Here is a 20557-nt window from a genome sequence, read left to right on the forward strand (position 1 = left end):
TGTTCTTCCAAGAAAAATACCCAGAGTTAATGGCAAAGGAAAGGCGATCTAAGATGTCAGATGGAAAAACGTTTTCTAAGAGAGAGATAAGGTGTCAGCTAAGGGAATATTGGTAAACAGAGAGGAGATATCAAAGCTTGCAATATGTCTGCATTATTCAAGGTTAAATTTTCTATGAGGGCTTTAAAGTGGGTAGAGTTTTTTATATAGGATGTGGACCTTCCAGTGAGGGGCTCAGAGAGTTGGCCAGCTGTTTAGACAGTTGGGTTTAGTCTAAGTGGAGAATTGGGTTTGTAGATTTTTGGTAAACCGTATATTCGGGGGAGGGAGGGAGACGGGAACAGAAAGGTTTAAGTTTTTTCGTGATGTCAGGAGGCCAGGAAGATACTTTTTTAAGTAAGATTTTTAATTTCCTAACTTGTGTTTTTGTGGGGTCGTGTTCTAGCGGGATGTAGGTAGCGCGATCTCGGAGGATAATATTCATTTTATAATCGTATTCACTGGGATTAAGAACGACTGTGGCATTACCCTTATCCGCTCTGATGATGATGATACTATTTTCTTTGCGTAATGTCAGGAGAGCCGTGCATTGGGCATACGATAAATTACTTTTTTGGAGGTGAAGAATGAGCGAGAATGTTGGCTACGTCAAGTCTGATGTTGTTGGCTATCTCTGATGGTAAGCGACTGATCCCATGTTCGATGTTAAACATTACATCAAGCACCGGCACTTCTTTCGGAGCGATGGCAAAATTACGACTGAGGCATAGGGTGCTGACTGCATTGTCATTGAACCTTTTGGAAGAAAGGTTTACTACTGTCTAGAGCGGTTGATTTTGCGGTTGTGGTTCGTCTTTAACTAGGTTGTTATATTTCTTGACGTGTGAAGTAAAGCCTCAGTGCTTTCTTTAAACAAACGATCAAATTTATACCAACATTGACGAAGTAAGCGTGTTTCAGGCCACAGGATATTGTGGTCTATCTATTCCGTGCTATGCTAAATGAGATTTCTCAGATTACTGTTGCTAATATAAGACCACTGTTCTTATATTCTCTTTTGTACTGGGAATCCAGTTTGTTCAAAGTAAGAATGATAACAGTTACAAGGAACTTGGTCACTAGGAACACCAGAGGAGGCCGTTTATCTTTGGAAGATGAACCATGGTGATAATTTGTTGAGAGGAAATAAAGAAGTAAAAAGGAAGTAAAGTAACCACTAAATTGTATTTCTTAATAATTCTGGAAATGGGTTCTGATATGTTATAAATGTAAGAGATTGGAACTCAACATATAATTTACTTGTTATGAGCTAGGATTATAGGAATTAAAAAAAAGAAAAAAAAAGAAAAAGAAAACTGTCGTGTGGTCCTTTTTGAGAAGTCAATGAGTTTCATATATCGCTTGATGTTTAAGAGTTCCTGCTGTAATGGTTGAGGTGTAGTGTGAGTATGTCATAATGAAGTTTTAATAATTCCAGTCTGTTGTTGGATGCAGTTCCCAGTGAAAGCTGTCTTTCAATAAATGAAAGTAATTAATTCACCTGATAGTGAGCAGAATAGTAGAATATTATTTGCTGTCTTTTTCCATTTCCATTAAATTTAAATTTAATTCATGTATGTACTGTTTATTATTAGATAAAAAAGTAGGCAATGCTTCTTCATTATGATTATGATTCTTTGTTCTTACTTCAGACAAACTGGATGCTCAGTAGAAAAGAGAATACAAGCACCTCAATCTTATATTAGCAACAGTAAATCTGAGAAAACTGGCTTGTCACAGCAGTGAATAGATACAGACCACAATATCCTATGGGAAATATGCTCACTTCATTGATATCAGTATAAATTTGAACATTTGTTTAAATAAAGCATTGAGGCCTTACTTCACCATCTGAACTTAGATAGCAACAACTGACTCTCTAAGATATGCAAAAGTCTTATTCTAATCAGATCACTAAAATTTTATTTATTTATTTCATCTCATCTTCCTTTTACCCTCTTTTACCTAGCGGTGTCGAGGGTTTATTAATCATCGGACCTTAAACCATTCACAGGATAAGCCGATCAGCCCTACGCCATGGTGTATCCTATGTCCTGTAGTGTTGAGTTCTCAAGGCCAGTTTGCCTGCTTTGCAGGATGAAAAACCCCAGGATAAACTGGGGAAAAACCCTACTGTCCACACCCAAGACCGGCTAACTTGGCTATGGCTGAGGAAGATCCTTCAGCTCCTCAGTAACCAACGGGAATCGAACCTAGGACACTCCTTCCCCAGGCATATGGTTGCAAAGTGCACAGCCACTAGGCTAACCAAATGCAATTAATTAACTTGGAGCAGAGCTACTGCGACCATACAGATCCCCAGGTGACAGATAGGAGAATGGCCATCAAAAATGGTGGTTGGCTGTGAATACCCAATAAGCAGTCCTGAACCAAAGATGGCAGCTCCCACTGAAAGCTCAAGCTGTAAAAGGAGACTGTACTGATCCTGAAATGACCAAGAATATGAATTGAGCAGAATCAGATTCCAATGTGCAGAATGCTGAAAATCTTGAAAATATACAAATAGTTGAAAGGAAGCTATCAGATAAGGAACAAGACCTCACAACAAAAATTATTGAGCAAATGAACAGCAACCTGGAACGAGTTAGGCTTCCAGTATTGAGACAAGTACCTTAACAAAAACTGAAGGAACTCCTACAAGAAGCCAATAAAGCTGAAAAGTTATCCCTACTGGAACTATTGGACAAATGAATCAACATATGTACTCAATAGCCTACATTGTAACATCTGAATTAGGCTATAAGATCAGTGAACCCTAGTGAAGCTCAGGAACCAAAATGGAAGCATCGACTGGAGAATAAAATTCTTAAACTCAGAGCAGGCATGAGCAATTTGAAACACCTTAAGGAAAAGAAGCTGAAAAACACAAAAATCCGAAATAACCTCATAAAGAGATATAATATTGGAACACGACCTATTGATGAAGTATTAGAGCAACTGAAGCAAAAAAACAGTTGTAGCTAAAATAAGAAGACAGTGCATGCATTGAACAGCACAAGCAAAATTGATTGCAGCAGGAATGATAATCTTAAAGAAAATATAAATACTACAAACAAAGAAAAAACACTTAAATGTTGGCAAAACCTGTGGGACAACCCTAAGAGGAACAATAACAAGGCAAAGTGGATTGAACAAATTATGAACGAATCTCAAGAACGAAAAATGGACCAACTGAAATGGTTCAAAAGCAAGCTAAAAGGATAAAAAGTTGGTCAACACCTGGGAAGGATGAATTACATGGCTACTGGTTGAAATATCTGACAGGCATACACGAAAGACTTGCTAACCAATTTAACGATGTTTTAGATGGACAAAGCAAAGAAGAGTCGCTCACAGCAGGGAAAATGTTTTTGATCATAAAGGATAAAGAAAAATGCCCAAAGCCAGAAAACTTCTGACTAATAACTTGCATGCCAACAACTTTTAAGCTACTCACAGGCATACTAGCTGACAAAATATACAGCTACCTTAAAGCAAATTCTCTTCTTCCAATTGAACAAAAAGATATCAGCAAAAATTCAAGAGGCACAAAAGACCAATTGCTGATTGACAAAATGATTCTGAAAAATTGCAAAAGTAGAAAAACCAACCTTCATATGGCTTGGATAGATTATAAGAAAGCATTTGATTTGGTGCCTCATAGTTGGATTTTAAAATGCACAGAACTATCCGGTATTAGTGAAAACGTACAAAAATTAGAAAACAACATTAGTTCTGAACAGAGAAGAAATTGGAGAGGTAAACATAAAAAGGGGTATCTTTCAAGGAGACTCATTATCTGCTCTATTGTTTATCTTGTTATTGATCCCCTTAACTAGAATTTTAAATAAAACTGCTCATCAACATGGACGATCTGAAGTTGTATGCAAAATCAGAGAATGAACTTGGATCATTGCTTAATACTGTGCACATATTCAGTCAAGATATATCAATGGATTCTGGCTTAGATAAATGCACAATTGCTGGAATCACAAGAGGAAAGTTTGAAGATCTCAACGAAATCGAGCCGTTCAATGGTGAAAAAATCAAGGCAATAAAATTCAAAGATAGCTACAAATATTTGGGAATTTTAGAAGCATCAGAAATTCTGCACAATAAGATCAAAGAAATAACTAGAGCAGAATACATAAGGCGACTAAGGAAACTCCTTAAGTCAATGCTTAATTGCTGGAAATTTGATAAAAGCAATTAACACCTGGGCCATACCTGTTCTGAGATATTCAGCTGGCATTGTTGAACGGACCCAACTAGAGGTGGAAGATTTAGAGACTGAAAAACTCAAAAATTAATGACAATGCATCATGCCCTCAATCCTTGCAGTGACATTGATAGGCTTTATCTATCACGCAAAAAAGGAGGCAGAGGATTATTACAAGTAAAGCAAGTTATTGAAGAAGAAAACAAAATCTGAATGATTATCTGCAGCAAACAATGGAAAAATTTCTAAATGAAGTAAGGAAAGAGGGTTTATTTAAACCATGGAGACAAAATTGGAATACAAAACCAACCAAGTAAAAATGAGAATTGAAAGATGGAAAAATAAGGCACTGCATGGAAAATACCTTCACAGCATAGAGGATAGTGTTGACAGCAACTTGACCTGGCAATGGTTGAGAAATAAAGCACTAAAGAAAGAAACAAAATTGGTAATTTTTGCAGCACAAGAACAGGCCATTAAAACCAATGCTATGAAGGCAAAAATACAAAAAGTCAAGAAAACAGTAAATGTAGATTGTGCAAAGAAAAGGAAGAAACGGTAGACCACATTATAAGGGCGCAGCAAAATCGCACAAACTGAGTATACCGTAAAATGCATGATAATGTAGATAAGATAATTCACTGGCATTTATGTAAAAAGCATGGGTTTAAAGTATCTAAAGACAATTGGAAACATAAAGTTCACCAGAAAGTGATTGAGAATGAAAAAGCTTAAATACTGTGGGATTTCAAAATCGACTGACAAATGCTTGGAATGTAATATACTTGATATAACAGTGGCTGAAAAAAGTGAAAACAAGGGTGTTCAGTTTATCGAAATATCAGTACTAGGAGATAGTCGGTCATTATTTCTATTGTTGTAGAATTTGAGATATGTAAGAAGAGTGAAAATGATGAAAACAAATAATGTTGGTATAAAAAAGGCAACAAAAACCTGTGAGTGGTGTTGCATGGTGTTTCAATTATTAAAGGTGTGCTGGACGAGAGGATGCACACAGTATGCTTTATGGAGGTAGAATCATTGAGGTATTAGATATAAGTAAGGGAGCAAAAGAGTTGGCAACTGTAATAGGTACAAATGACTGCGAATAAAAAATACGTCAGATTGGATATCAGGAGGTTGTTCAGACGGATAAAAGAGGATAGTGTCAAAGGTAGTAAGCATGTTTCCCAGGTATGACAGTGGTGAGATGAGGCAGAGAACCAGAATTTTGAATGATATGTTAGTGGATATATGTGAGGAGAAAGGAGCGCAGTTTGTTAATGTGCGGAATGAGTTTGAAGGACAAAGTCAACTGTATAAGAGCGATGGACTGCATTTGAGTAGTTTTTGTATGAGTCGCTTGGAGAAACTGCTGCTGAAAGGTAGAGAAGTGAGTGAAGAGAATGAATCTGATGAAGTGGGAAGCAATGTGGAAGAATGGGAGAGTAAGACAGGAGAGATTGAACAGGTGGTTATGAATGAAGAAGTGAGCAGCATGAGTATAGAGAATGAAAGAACAGGACAGGGAAATGGGAAGGCTCAGGACAGACAGAGGAACACAGCATGAGAAAGGTAGGTGCTCCAAGAGGATGTGAATGCATGTGTAGACAAAAAGGGAAGAGATGACCTGGGATCAAGGAAAAACAGCTGGATTTGAAGATGGTTCCAAGATGAATAAGGAGAAAAAGAAATGATTCGAGTTAAGCATGGAGAATTCACATCAAATAAGTGGTATCAGTGGAACTAGCTAGCTACAGATCCAGCAATAAGCTGTTGTGTTTGTATACAAATACTAGAAGTGTAAGAAACAAGGCAAATGAAATGATTGCAATAATTGAGTCTGTTCACCCAAAAATTGCTGGAATAAGTGAGACATGGTTGGATGAGGATGACATCCTGAAAGGAATAGAGATTGAAGGATTTGATGTGTTTCATGAGGATAGAAAGGGTAAAATGGAAGAGAGGGGTGCTATTGATGCTAGAAAAAGAGTTATCTCCATACAAAGTAGAGATGCAAGATGGAAACAGTGCCAGTGGTTTTGAGGCAGTATGGTGTGAGATAGAGGTGAAGAGAATGAAATACTTAGATGTTGTTATAGACATGGTAATGTGGATGGTAGTGACTATGAAATGTATAATCAAATTAGACAAGCAAATAAGAAAAGGGTGATCATTATGGGCAATTTCAAGAAAATCAGTTTCTTGACTATATGAAGAGCCAAAGGCTTCAATTTGGCGACATGAACTTATTTAAGTTAAGGGATATTATATCCCATATTGTTTCTTAGCCGAATGAGAAACTCAAAGAGTTTCATGCCGAATATAGAAACTATATAAAGTTTGGCGATTCGAAGCGTAGGCAAATACCTGGATAGTGCCGCACCTGATCCATTAGGTAGTGCAAGCTGAGGCAACTCATAGAAAGGGTGGAGCAAGCTCCGATCACTATTCTTGGAATTTACCCACAATGTGAACTTAGCTCCTAGGAGCTGTATTATTGTTCAACATTATGAGAGAAGGTTACTACCCAGACCAGTTTCAACCATAAAAGGGATGTAAGTTCTGTTTGCTACAAAATTGGTATTAACTAGTTCTACCTACTCACTGACGAGACCTCAAAAAAGGTTGAAACCGGTCTGGGTAGTTGCCTTTCTATGAGTTGCCTCAGCTTGCACTACCTAATGGATCAGGTACGGCACTATCCAGGTATTTGCTTACGCTTGGAATCACCGAACTTTATATAGTTTCTATATTCGGCAAAGAATGAGAAATTCTTTGAGTTTCTCATTCGGCTAAGAAACAATATGGGATATAATATCTCTTAACTTAAATAAGTTCATGTCGCCAAATTGAAGCCTTTGGCTCTCCGTATAATTAGTAATTTATTGGGACACCTTCTTGGCAATTCTCATAAAAGGGATGCAAGTTCTGTTCGCTACAAACTTGGTATTAACTACGTCTACCTACTCACTGATGAGACCTCAAAAAAGATTGAAACCGGTCTGGGTAGTGACCTTCTCTCATAATGTTGAACAATAATACAACTCCTAGGAACTAAGTTCACATTATGGGTAAATACCAAGAATAGTGATCGGAGCTTGCTCCACCCTTTCTATGAGTTGCCTCAGATTGCACTACCTAAGGATCAGGTGCGGCACTATCCAGGTATTTGCTTGCGCTTGGAATCGCCAAACTTTATATAGTTTCTATATTCGGCATGAAACTCTTTGAGTTTCTCATTCGGCTAAGAAACAATATGGGATATAATATCCCTTAACTTAAATCAGTTTCTTGAGTTTTTGAGGGACAACTACCTCAGACAGTAAGTAACAGAGGATTTGATCATCTCATCAGAGGATGTAATTATAAATGAGGTATCAAATCATCCAGTTGGTGCGAGTGACCATGAAGTGATTACCTGGGTGATTGCCAGCAGTGTGAGGACCTCTGAAAGAGCATATGTGGAACTACAAGGCTGGTGATTATGAGAAGCTCAGGAGACAGCTTGCAGGTGTAGCAATGAATGAGCAGTTAGCTGGAAAAGAGATCAATGAAGCTTGTGGGATATTCAAGATCTAGTAGAAGCAATGTCTAAATGTATTCAAAGTGTCAAAAGATTAAATAAGGTAGGTGTGAAATGGATGAATGAAGATATGAAGCATGTAATACAGAGAAAAAAAAGGCATTATGGAAGCAGCATAAGAGAAGTGGTAATGACCAATTCCATGAGGATTACAAAGACCAGGAAAGGAGATTGACTTCATTGGTAAGGGCAGCAAAAGTGAAGTATAAGCAGCAGTTAGCTAATGAAGCCAAAAAGAATCCGAGTGTAGGATATGTAGCCAGGAGGAAAAAAAAAAGATTATGGAAGGATGACTGATTGCAGAAAATGATATAAGGACAACTGCTGCAGAAGACATAGTGGAGTTACTTCACGAGCAGTTCATAAAGGTCTTTCATTCTTGTGAATGCAACATCATGGAGAGATTGAGAACAGTTGATGATGGGGAGGAGAGACTGACTGTAAGTGAGCAAGAAGTGTGGATGGGGAATGAGCAAACTTGATGTTAATAAGGCTGTGGGATTTGATAATATATCACTACGTATTCTGAAGGAATGTGCCAGGGAGTTGACATGTGCCCTGCCATATTTTTTTAATGAGTCTTGCACTGGGTCAAGTTCCAAAGGAGTGGAAAGAAAGCAAGACTGTGCTGCTTCATTAGGAAGGTGATAGAACTCAAGCATCAAATTATAGGCCTATCTGTGTGTCAGGTGTTGTGGTTAAGTTGTTGGAGAAGCTCGTGAAAACTAGGATCTAGAATTGGGTTGGCAGTTGAGAATGGGTTTCCTTACTTATTACAATAAGGTGATGGCTTCCTTGGACAGAGGAGAAGGATACACAGTAGTGTACTTAGATTTTGCAAAGGCTTTTGATAGATTACTGCCTGATAAGTTGATAGTCAAACTAGAATGGATGGGGTTGGATACTGAATTAGTGCATTGGATTGGAGACTGACTATCTGTAAGGTATCAGCATGTATGTATCCTGCAAGTATATATATCAGGTATATATCTGGGAAGAGGAAAGTCATTAGTGGTGTGCCTCAGGGGTCTGCTTTAGGGCTATTGCTGTTTAACCTGTATGTTAATGATATTGGCAGAGATTTGAATGGTGATATTCATTTGTTTGCAGATGATGCAAAGTTGGGAAGAAATATCAAGAGTAGAGAAGATGATGTGGCCTTACAAGAAGACTTGAACAAATTGAGTGAATGGGCACAGGAATGGAGGTCTGAGTTCAATGTTGCAAAACCATAGGGTTTTAAAATTTGTGAAACAAAAATGGAATGTAGAATTTATGCTTGGTGGGGATATACTGTTAGAGGTGGAGGAAATAAGAGATCTTAGAGTGATAGTGGATAAGGATCTGAAATTTAGGGGACACATTACCAAAATTGTGAGGACAACACAAAGAATTCTGGGAACAATGCGGAGGACACTGACTTGTAGAAGTAAGGAGATTCTTGTTCCTTTGTAAAAGGCTTTGATTAGGCCACACTGACTACTGTGTACAGATTTGGTCACCTGGTTTTCAAAAGGATTGAAGAGATATTGAAAGGGTCCAAAGGCAACACTAAGGTAGTTTCTGATCTCTGGAATGTCGAATACGAGGAAAGGTTAAAAAGATGCAATTTACAGTCTAGTGGATATGAAATTTACAGTCTAGTGGAAGTGGGGGTGATATGATAGAGACCTACAAGTTAGTAAGGGATTGTTTTAGGATCAATGTTGGAGAGGTTTCAACAGAAAATAGTGGGAGATCAGGAGAGAACCAGAGGTCATCTCTGGAAGCTGTATAAGGAGAGTGTGAGCAAAGGAGTGAGAAGCAGACTTTTTGCATGCAGAGTTGTGAACGATTGGAAGGACTTATCTGTGGTGTCTGCAGAGAATTTGAGTGTGTTTAAGGGGTGGTATTATTATTATTATTATTACATCACACCTCCAGAGAGTCCAAAGACTCATTGAGGGAGGGCATCTACTCTACAACTCTTCGTCTCACTACTCCATCAACCTTCATCATCTAACACCAACGCCATCTACCGCCTACTACCACCACTAGAACTTTCACAGACAATCACAAACATCCATGCCCATGGCGGGGATTCGAACCCGTAGCCTTTTGGCTGGAGAGCGGATACGCTAACCACTCGGCCAACCAGGCCGGCATGTATGACAAAAGGACCTCCTAGATGAGTTTTTGACTCCATGGGGTCTTGGGATGATAATAATAATAGTAATTTGAAAGATGCATTTTCCACAATGGCAAACTTAATTATTTACAATTGTGTAAATCAAATGAGCTTCTATTAACCAAACCAAAAACTTATAGCTGTTAGGCAAGTGAAACAAGTAATCAAAAAGCATAAATAAAAGTTGAATTTAACAAATGTTTGACAGAGTGTGATTTTAAACTGTAACAAGATTTTAAATAGTACAATACCAAAGCAACTCATATGCCAAAGAAAAGCTGAATACTGATATATTCTTGATCACATTCAAAACTTTTATTTCAAAAGGAAAAATAGTCAATATTCTTTGCAGGATAAATCACCTCAAATCAACAATATATTCCTCACACTAAAATTTATAGTCATTCACAACACTCCAGGAATGAATTCTGGTTACTAATATCTTTATAAAATCTCTTCACTCCCTTCTTCATAACACCCTTATAAAATTTTCTAGGATGGTATATCATTCCCTGCCTCTCCTTCTCCTCTCTGTATAAAACCTCTTATATGAATTATTATTATTATTATTATTATTATTTGACACCTCCAGGGAGTCCAAGGACTCATTGAGTGGATTGAGTAGTGGAGACAACTCTGTCTCCACTACTCATCCACCAACTGACTGCAACTACACCAACGCCATCTACCGTGACCACCACCACTAGTATTTCTACAGACACTCACAAACATCCATGCCCACGGCGGGATTCTAACCCGCAGCCTTTTTGGCTGGAGAGCGGATGTGCTAACCACTCGGCCAGCCAGGCTGGAATTATGTAAAACCCCTCACCTATTTGTTTGCCTGCCCCCCCCCCCCTTCTCATATCACCTTTTGCTACCAATTTACATTTCCCCAACATTTCTCTATAATCAAAATTTCAGAGTTCAGGTATTGCATTAGTCTCTTATCTCTAGACGCTCCAAATTTTCCTCATCACATCCTAACTTTTGAAAACCAAGTGACCATATTTTAGTACAACATCATATATTATTATTATTATTATTATTCCTGATACCTCCAAGGAGTCCGAAGACTCATCGTGGGAGGACATCTACAACTGTCTCTACACCTAACCTCTACTACGAATCATCTCCATCAACGCCATCTACCGCCCACTTCCAACACCACCACAACTAGTAATTTTTGTCTGTAAATTGCGTGTGTTCTGAAGGGCCGATTTGTATGTATGCGGGATGAAAACCCCGAGTTTCCGGGAGAAAAAACCCTGCTACTTCCATATGAGATCGGCTAACTCACCTTTGATTGAAATCGACCAGATAAAGATTCCTCCCATCGCGACGAGAATCGAACTTAGGCCTATTCCAATCGAAGGGCGCAATGTACCGTCGTTCTTCCAATTGCGCTACGGAGGCGCTCATATATATGTGTATGGTCTAACAAAAGGTCTGGTGGTAGTGAAACACCTGCTTATCTCTATGTCACTGTCCTTCTTATCATAGCAGCAATGTATAATGCAGTCTTTGCAATGCTTAAAATGCCTTCTGAACTTTAGGCCTCTGTTCACCATCATCCCTCTAATCTCATACACTTTCTTAAAACTTCTATTTTTTTCTTTTCAGAGTTCATTGTCCCGTAATACTAATGCCAGTTACCAACTGAATTTCAATAATCGCCTATTCTATAATTCCAAACATACATCCTTTCTTGACTAAGATCATCTGCTGGGCAGACACCTCCAAGTCAGTACCTCATGATCACTCTTGCCAATTGGCAGCAATGCTTGATATCTAATTCAAAATTACATTCTGCAAAACTATCATTACATCAAATACTATAAAAATTCACTGTTTTTCACATAATTGTCTCAAAATGATAAATTCACTTTTAGCTTCCAATATGCTATTGCCTCATTCCAATCCATCTTTCTATAAATTAGGATTTATATCATTTATAAATATCAATTACAATTACTCATTTTCCTTGCCAAACCAACCATTGCCTTTGACATTTATAAGCCTATAATCCTATTAGATATACTATTCTACTTATTTTAACATTCTGTAATGAACTTCCTCATAGATACTGAAACATTTTGCAACATCGTAGAAAATTCTCATCAAAATGAGAAAAATTTTTTACATGGGCTTTTTCAGCTGAAGGTGAGTTGGCTGATCTCCTATGGAGGTAGCAGGGATTTTTCTTCTGGAAAATTCAGGTTTTTGATCCTACATACAGGCAAATCAGCCAGAGAATTCACATAATTTACAGACAAAAAATATGGGAACTTATGTGGAATTATGAGGCAGGTGATTATAATAGTCTTAGACATCAACTTGGGGAAGTTTCATGGAAGGAGGAAGTGGAAGGCTGGTAGTAGTGGTAGATAACACATGTTGAAATAGATGGAGGATGTAGTAAAGATGGTGGGTTATGTGGAGTGCCCTTCCATGAGCATGCTTGGACTCCTTGGACTTCATAATAATAACATCCGATTTCTAATTTAACCTATATATCGAACACAGTCAACTAAATTTTGCTTACATCAATAATTCTTAGGCCTATCAACTCAATCAATGACAAACTTGGCATCTTTAAATCAGATACACTTTATATCAGCATTTAAACATTTGAGTGCATGTAAACTGCTGATATTATTACTCTACACTGCACTATCTACCTTCCCTTCTCATCACTACATTTCCATATTGTTTAACTAATAGACTAATTAACTAACTAATAGACTAAAGGAGATAATAAATGCTATATTTATTATATCCTTGATATAATACTAAGTTAAATGCCAATGCTAAGTTAAAACCTTTTTTGGATCTTTACTTAAATGTTTACATATTGTAACTCATGGTAAAAAGCGAATTCACGTTGAAAGCATTTGCTGAGCCACCCTGGGACAGGCTTCATTAGATTGTCTAGCAACAGTAATTCTAAACATTCAATTTTTATACTAAATGATTATTTATTTATACTAAATGGTGACAATGATTTTGAAAGCATATGGTGTGAGGTAGAGGTGGGCAAGACAGGATATTTAGTGGGGTGTTGCTACAAGTCAAGGAGTACAGAAGTTGAGCAGCAGGAGATGTTTAGACAGTTGAGCTTGGCAAGTGCAAGAAGAATGATTGTTATGGGAGATTTTAACTACAGCAGTATAAATTGGAAAGAGGAAGATGCATGTAGCAATAAGAGAATGGAATTTCTAGAATTCTTGAGGGACAAATGTCTTAGGCAATATGTAATAGAGGGAACAAGAGGTTCAAGAGTTTTGGATTTGGTCATAGCATCAGAAGAGTAGAAAATAACTGAGAAGACATCTCTTCCACCAATTGGAAAGAGTGACCATGTTGTTTTGACTTGGAAGATGAATAGACATGCAGGAGTATCAAAGAGACTGGAACTTATGTGGAATTATGAGGCTGGTGATTATAATAGTCTTAGACATCAACTTGGGGAAGTTTCATGGAAGGAGGAAGTGGAAGGCTGGGATATCATTAGTGCTTGGTAAATTGTGAAGGAATATTATTTGTTAGCAACAATAGTAAGCTGTATTCCATAAGTGAAGAAGAGGACACAATTTGGAGTAAAGTGGATGCCAAACAATATTAAACAGGAACTGCATGTGAAGAAGAAGCTATGGAAGAGATATAAGGAGACAAGTGAAGACCAGATATGAAGAATATAAGACACAGGCCAGGAGAGTGACTAGTATGGTAAGGAAAGCAAAACTAGAATATGAGAAGAGATTGGCCCTAAGATCCTAAGAAAATCATAGGGAATTTTTAGCTATGTGGCCAGTATGAGGAGAAATGATTGTGGAAGAATGACATTGTGGGATAAAAATGAGAATAGTGTGACTGATCCAGAGGACATAGTGGAATTGTTTAATGAACATTTAATTGGAGTATTTCATCTTGGAGGAGTAAATTTTAATACTAGAAGGATAGGGCAGGTTCCAGGAGGAGAGTGTGTTCCAAATACCGGGTACTCTGGATGTCAGTAAAGCTGTGGGACTAGATGGTATTTCACCAGGAGTTTTGAGAGAATGCGCTAAAGAACTGACAAAGAACTCCTTTGACCTGGCTTTTCAATGAAAGTCTGGCTACAGGAAAGGTGTCCAGGGAATGGAAGGAAGGAAGGAAAGATAGTGCCATTGCATAAGGGTGGTACCAGACTGGAAGTGTCTAACTATAGGCCAGTGTTAAGATCTTGGAGAAAGTTGTGAGGGACCGTAGACAGCTCAATGCTGTCTACGGTCCCTCACAACTCACAAAGCAAGATGGGGGGGGGTGATGTTATCTGTGAGAGTCAAAATGGATTTGTTAAGGGGTGCTTTTGTTTTAGTAATATGCTAGACTTTTATAATAAAGTTACAAGAGCAGTAGATGAGGGAAAAGCATATACCGCCATTTTCTTGGACTTAGCGAAGGCATTTTGACAGGGTGCCACATGATAAACTGATATTTAAGTTGGAGCACATGGATGTCAGATTGGTCAACTGGATTCAGGATTGGCAGTCCGATAGGTATAAGAGTGTTGTGTATGGTGGGGCAGTTTCAAGGAAGAAGAGGGTTACAAGTGGGGTGACACAGAGCTCAGTACTGGGACCTATATTAGTATTAGTATTATTATTTGACACAAGCTGTGGTAGCCCTGCAAGAGGATTTGAATAAGCTAGACAGATGGGTAAATGAATGGGGTGTCGGTTTAATGCAGCAAAATGTAAGGTCTTGAGGTTTGGGACGCAGCATACTCTATTGGAGGAGCTATACTGGAGGAAGTAGAGGAGATAAGAGATCTGGGGGTTGATGATTGATAGAAACCTGAAATTCAGGGGACATATTGCAAAGGTGGTGAAGGTAACACAGAGTATTGCTGCAATAATGAGAAGGACGCTGACCTGCAGAGATAAAAGAGTTATCATTCCATAGAATAAAAGCCAAAAGGGTATTTTTCTGGCAACCTTAATAATAATGAAGGGGATACAAATCCTTTGATGTTTATCTGCCAGTTAGAGAAACTCTAAGAACTAGAACTAAGATCTATGAGTTTCATACCGAAAAACTATCGGCAAATCCAAGTGTGAGTAACTATTTGGTAGTACAACACCAATGCAATTCGTATCAAAGGTGGAGCAAGCTCCCTGACTATCCTTGATATTTTCTCATAATGTAAAAACACAGCCCCTAGGGCATGTAATACTGTAATTACATTATGAGGAGAGGTCACTGCCCAGACCGACCTTTTTTGAGGTCTCATCAGTGAGTAGGTAGACCTGGAAGATAACAAGGTTTAAGTGAAAAGAACTTGCATACCTTCACTATACGAATGCCATAAAGGTGTGCCTGTATATTATAACATAGCATAAAAGCCAAAAGGCTATTTTTCTGGCAACCTTAATAATATACAGGCACACCATTATGGCATGTGGAACTCATAGATCTTAGTTCTAGTTCTTAGAGTTTCGCTTACTGGAAGATAACATCAAAGGATTTGTATCCCCCTTCATTATTATTAAGGTTGTCAGAAAAATAGCCTTTTGGCTTTTATTCTATGTTATAATATATAGTTATAATATACCTTTATGGCATTCGTATAGTGAAGATATGCAAGTTCTTTTCACTTAAACCTTGTTATCTTCCAGGTCTACCTACTCACTGATGAGACCTCAAAAAAGGTTGAAACCGGTCTGGTAGTTACCTCTCCTCATAATGTAATTACAGTATTACATCCCCTAGGGGCTGTGTTTTTACATTATGAGATAATATCAAGGATAGTGAGGGAGCGTGCTCCACCTTTGATACGAGTTGCCTTGGTGTTGTACTACCAAGTAGTTACTTACACTTAGATTTGCTGATAGTTTTTCGATATGAAACTCATAGATCTTAGTTCTAGTTCTTAGAGTTTTGCTTACTGGCAGATAAACATCAAAGGATTTGTATCCCCTTCATTATGAGTTATCATTCCATTGTATAAGACCCTCATCAGACCACACTTAAACTTTTATTCTCAGATTTGGTCCCAAGGATTTGAAGGGGATTAATTAATTGTGGAAAGAGTACAAAGGTAGATAACAAAGATGGTTTCAGGACTGTACAATGTTAGTCATGAGGATCTGCTGAGGGAATGTGGACTGCAGAGTTTGGTGAATAGGAGAGGTGATATGATTGAGACTTTTAAACTGTTCAGAGGTGGTTACAGGGTTGACACTGGGGAGTTCTTTCGCTTGGTTGAACAGCAGGAAGGAGTAATGACAAGGGGTCATCCCTGGAAGTTATGGAAGACAACTGTGAGCAACAGGGTGAGGAGTGGTTTCTTTGCATGAAGGGTGGTTGCACCATGGAATGTATTGCCTGATAGAGTAGTGAGAGCGAGAACGGTCAATGAGTGGTATGATAGACTTTGTGTTTCCTAGATGGGACCCAGGGCAGGCTCTACCGACAGTGCAAGACGTGCATTTGCACGGGGCGACAAGTTTTTTTGGGGGGCGGCAAAGTTGGCATAAACTATACGAAAAATACGGGAGAATGGGCCGCAAAATATGCTACTACATGGGGCAGCAAAATTCCTAGGGGCGACCATGACGGAACCTCCCGCAATGACTTGATACACTTTGTGATTCCTAGGAAGGACCTCCCGCAATGACTTGATACACTTTGTGATTCCTAGGAAGCACCACCCGCAATGAATCTTTTGACTCCATGGAGGCCTGAATAATAATAATAATAATAAATCATGCGAAGAATTATCACCAAGTCTGTTTATTTTCCATCCTCACTTATTTCTATTTTTTTCATAAAATATATAGACACCTTCCCTAAATAACAAATACATAAAGCATACAATATTTAAGAACTAGTAAGCCTCATTCATTACAACTTACGTTTCCGAGAGCTTGTAAACTTTTAATGATTCCAATAATTTTCTGATGATCTTCGTTAAAATACTCTGAGAGATAAACGGTGTCAAATGAACAATCACCATTTTCATTCAAAAAGTTGAGAATATGATCACCAGACAGCTGTGCCATGTGCACGATATTGCGTTAACCAATTTGGAACTTCCGCTAACAAAACAAGCGCTTCCTGCAACTAGACGACGGAAAGTGTGATCAAATAGAAATCACAATTATCGATATAAAACTCTTCAAAAGTCGTTATAAATTGATGATAAATAAAATTATCGCAAGACAAATAAATGCAAAAATTAAAAAATAATAATTAATATATTCTGGAATTGGGAATAATAATACTAGAAATAGATATCAACTAGAATAGTTGGTAGTAGAGGTGTAGCCAGGGAGGAGCGAAGTAGCGCGATCCGTCCCGGGCAACACATTGAACCTTTTTGAGCTTTTGCAGTTAATTCTAAAATAAAGTCTGGAGAACTCATTTCCAAATATTGTAACACTACTGCGATTTTTCCTCACAATTGCTGTAAGTGTTGCTAGTTGTGAGAGGAGTTTTTCTAAATAAAATTTATTAAGAATTACCTACATTACTATGAAATAGACTTCGCCAATGTCATCGACGATTTTGCTAACAGAAAAGCAAGAAAAATAACATTTTAGAATGTTGAAATTAAAGTTTTACTTCAACAATAAACATAGTGTTTTAATTTATTTCCCTCTATGTCGTTATGACTTTTTATAGTATTTTTGGTGTGTATTAAGAGGGGCGACAAACTCAGGGACCGTCCCGGGCGGCAAAAGCTCTAGTTACACCACTGGTTGGTAGTTTGGTGACAAGGATGGTTAACTAACAGGAGCTGGTAAGTCGTCAGTGTCCCGCAATGGGAATGCCGGGTAGGTCACCACAGTGTTCTGTTATGCGACTATTGTTTAATTATTATTATTACTATTATTATTATTATTACGTGACACTACCAAACAGACGAAGGATTCATCGAGAGAGGGAACTTTACAACTCCCAACTTCACCTCATTCCACCAAGTACGCAGAACGACACTATCATCATCATCTACAAACAACGCCATCCATTTATATATCAGTGAGGTAATTCAGATTGAGAGAGAAGGTGTTCAGTTGTTTGGTGTTGATGCTAAATTAGCATGAGCAATGTCTGCAACTCTCTTCACGCGATGTTGTTGCAAGAGAATTTGATAGTGCCGGCGTGGTTAGTTGAGTGGTTAGCATATCCGCTCTCCAGCCAAAAGGTTGCTGGCTCAAATCCCGCCGTGGGCATAAATGTTTGTGAATGTATATGAAAATAGTATTGGTGGTGGTAGTCGGAGGTAGATTGAGTTGGTGTAGATAATGAAAGTAGTTGTAGTTGGTGGATTGAGTGGTGGAGACCAAGAGTCATAGAGTAAGTGCCCTCCCTCGATGAGTCTTTGGACTCCCTGGAGGTGTCATGCAATAATAATAATAATAATAATAATAATAATAATAATAATAATAATAATAATAATAATAATAATAATAATAATAATAATATCACTTCAGTGTTGTTAAGAGTGAAGTTATGCACTTGAGCTGGAGATGGAATGAGGGATATCATATTACAGGAATTTAGCTTCCTACAATATCAACGCTCATTTAATCTTTGCCATTATCCTCTGAGTTTATTTTGCAGTCATAGCGGAGAAGTATGCAAGCAATTTATTGATCTTGACGGAGAGGAAACTGACGTTCAGGTACACAGCAAAGTTTGCAGGGCTTGCCCAGAATATTAGTATTATTATTAAGAGATGAGGAAAGCCACATTACACACAGAACAGCTGTCATATCTTTTCTTGAATTCATTAACGCTACCCCTGCTCACCAACACCAACATTAAACACAACCATCCAACCAGTTGCCACTCTATGAGAGAAAAATGTAGCCTCATCCCCTCTTGTCTGCACTGAGAATAATCGTAGATAAGAAGGAAAGCAAAGAGCTTCTACGAAGCTCGCGAAAATAAAAGGAAAAATTCTTTCAACTGGTATCCTATATGACCCTTTCAGAAGATTGTAATTTTCAAATACTCCTCCCCCCATTTCTGCTATTTGCAGATGTATGCAGTCCGCATATTTTAAATTCACCTTCTTAATCTGTATTCCATAAAACAAATCGGTTTTCACATTCTCCTTTGCACTTTCTCTCTCTGCATTGTATCAGCGTTATTATGGAAACCATGAGACCAGATCAGAGTAAAATTGACGAAATGAGGTTGTATCAAATCTATGGAAAAAAAATTAAATACTTATCCTTACAGGCCTGTGTAGCTCAGTGGAAGTGGCGCTTGCGTCCTCTGCGCTTGGCCGCTTGAAGTTAGACATAGGTTCTAGTCTAGTCGCTGACTGGAGGAACTTTTTCTAAGCATATCTTCGACCGGTTCCCGAGTTAGTCGATCTCTGGCAGAAGCAAGCGGGTTTTTCCTCCCGGAAACTCGGGTTTTTGCCAAGAGATGGCAGCACTTGTTTAACAGCCTCTTCATCGGCGGCTGCTATAATTAGTGATAGACATGGGCACGCTATCTCTGATTGGCTACCGGTGGAGATTGAACTGCCCACTCAGTCTCCAAAAGCTAGATAGGGTATAAAGGCCTTGCCTACTCCCTATTAGGGAATAAAAGGCGTTAGTTGATTTTTTTTGACATGTCAAAAATCGTTTGAGCATTGCAATTAATCTCTGAGTTATATTTGTAGTATATACTATGTGGCACCGCACTTCAACTTCCTATCTACTAAAACTCATAATCCCATTAATATAATGTGAAATTGGATAGCGCATTCAAATTGAATGCGTTTATATTTAATAAAATTGAGCTAAGAATTTTCAAAAAGCACCACTCAAACTGGAATATTTCTCAGTCAGTCATCCACTTATCCACCCTAATATTTTATAACCCAATTCCACATGCTCCAATTTACAGTCGTCGTTTTGTATCCAATTAAAAGCGATTGCAATATCCAAGTACATCATTTTATATACATCCTCTTGACTAACTCGACTGTAATATTATTACAAAACGTGAGCAGGTTGCTCAAACATGCTCTTCCTTTAGTCCTTTAGTAAACCCATGTTGTCATTGCAATGTGTAGATTCACTGTCGACAAGTTTATCTATTAAAACTCGTATATCTTCACAACAATCCTGAGATAACTGTAGGTGACAGTTACATATCAGTTATTGCACCAACTTTGAGAATTGAAACTATCATACATTCTTTTTTATTTAAGAGAAAGCATCTATGTTCTGCTATCAAATTACATATTATGGTCAAAGCAACAGTTGAGCTAAACACTCTTTTAGCATCTACGCTGATGTACACTGCTTGGAAAGAAGTCAATGGACGTGATAGTTGAGGAAAAAACAGTCATTGCGCCACCTTAATAAGATGCAGGATCTTGATGAAAGTATACCCTGTATGGGCATATATACTTTAATTATTGTTGCTGAGTGCCCACCATGTGAATTAAATGTGAACATGTGAACATCGCCATGTGATTTAAATTTGAACATGTGAACATCGCCATGTGAATTAAAATGTTGTTGGGAGGATATCCCTTGACCTCATCAGAAGC

At 38.1% G+C, this 20557-nt stretch overlaps 1 protein-coding gene across 1 annotated transcript in view; it reads right to left on the minus strand.

Moving 5' to 3' along the window:
- The window catches only part of alpha-PheRS (phenylalanine--tRNA ligase alpha subunit), a 274725-nt gene extending 257635 nt beyond the window's left edge, over positions 1 to 17090 (minus strand). Inside the window, exon 1 of the mRNA XM_090414434.1 lies at positions 16911 to 17090. Within this exon, the coding sequence (XP_090270560.1) occupies positions 16911 to 17057 (147 nt within the window). The 5' untranslated portion in view covers positions 17058 to 17090. The remainder of the gene's footprint in view (positions 1 to 16910) is intronic.
- Between the last annotated feature and the right edge of the window lie 3467 nt (positions 17091 to 20557).

This window comes from Typopeltis vanoorti, chromosome 25, assembly GCF_054136105.1.
Source record: "Typopeltis vanoorti isolate ZY-2024b chromosome 25, IOZ_Tvanoo_1.0, whole genome shotgun sequence".
Classification (NCBI taxonomy): domain Eukaryota; kingdom Metazoa; phylum Arthropoda; class Arachnida; order Uropygi; family Thelyphonidae; genus Typopeltis; species Typopeltis vanoorti.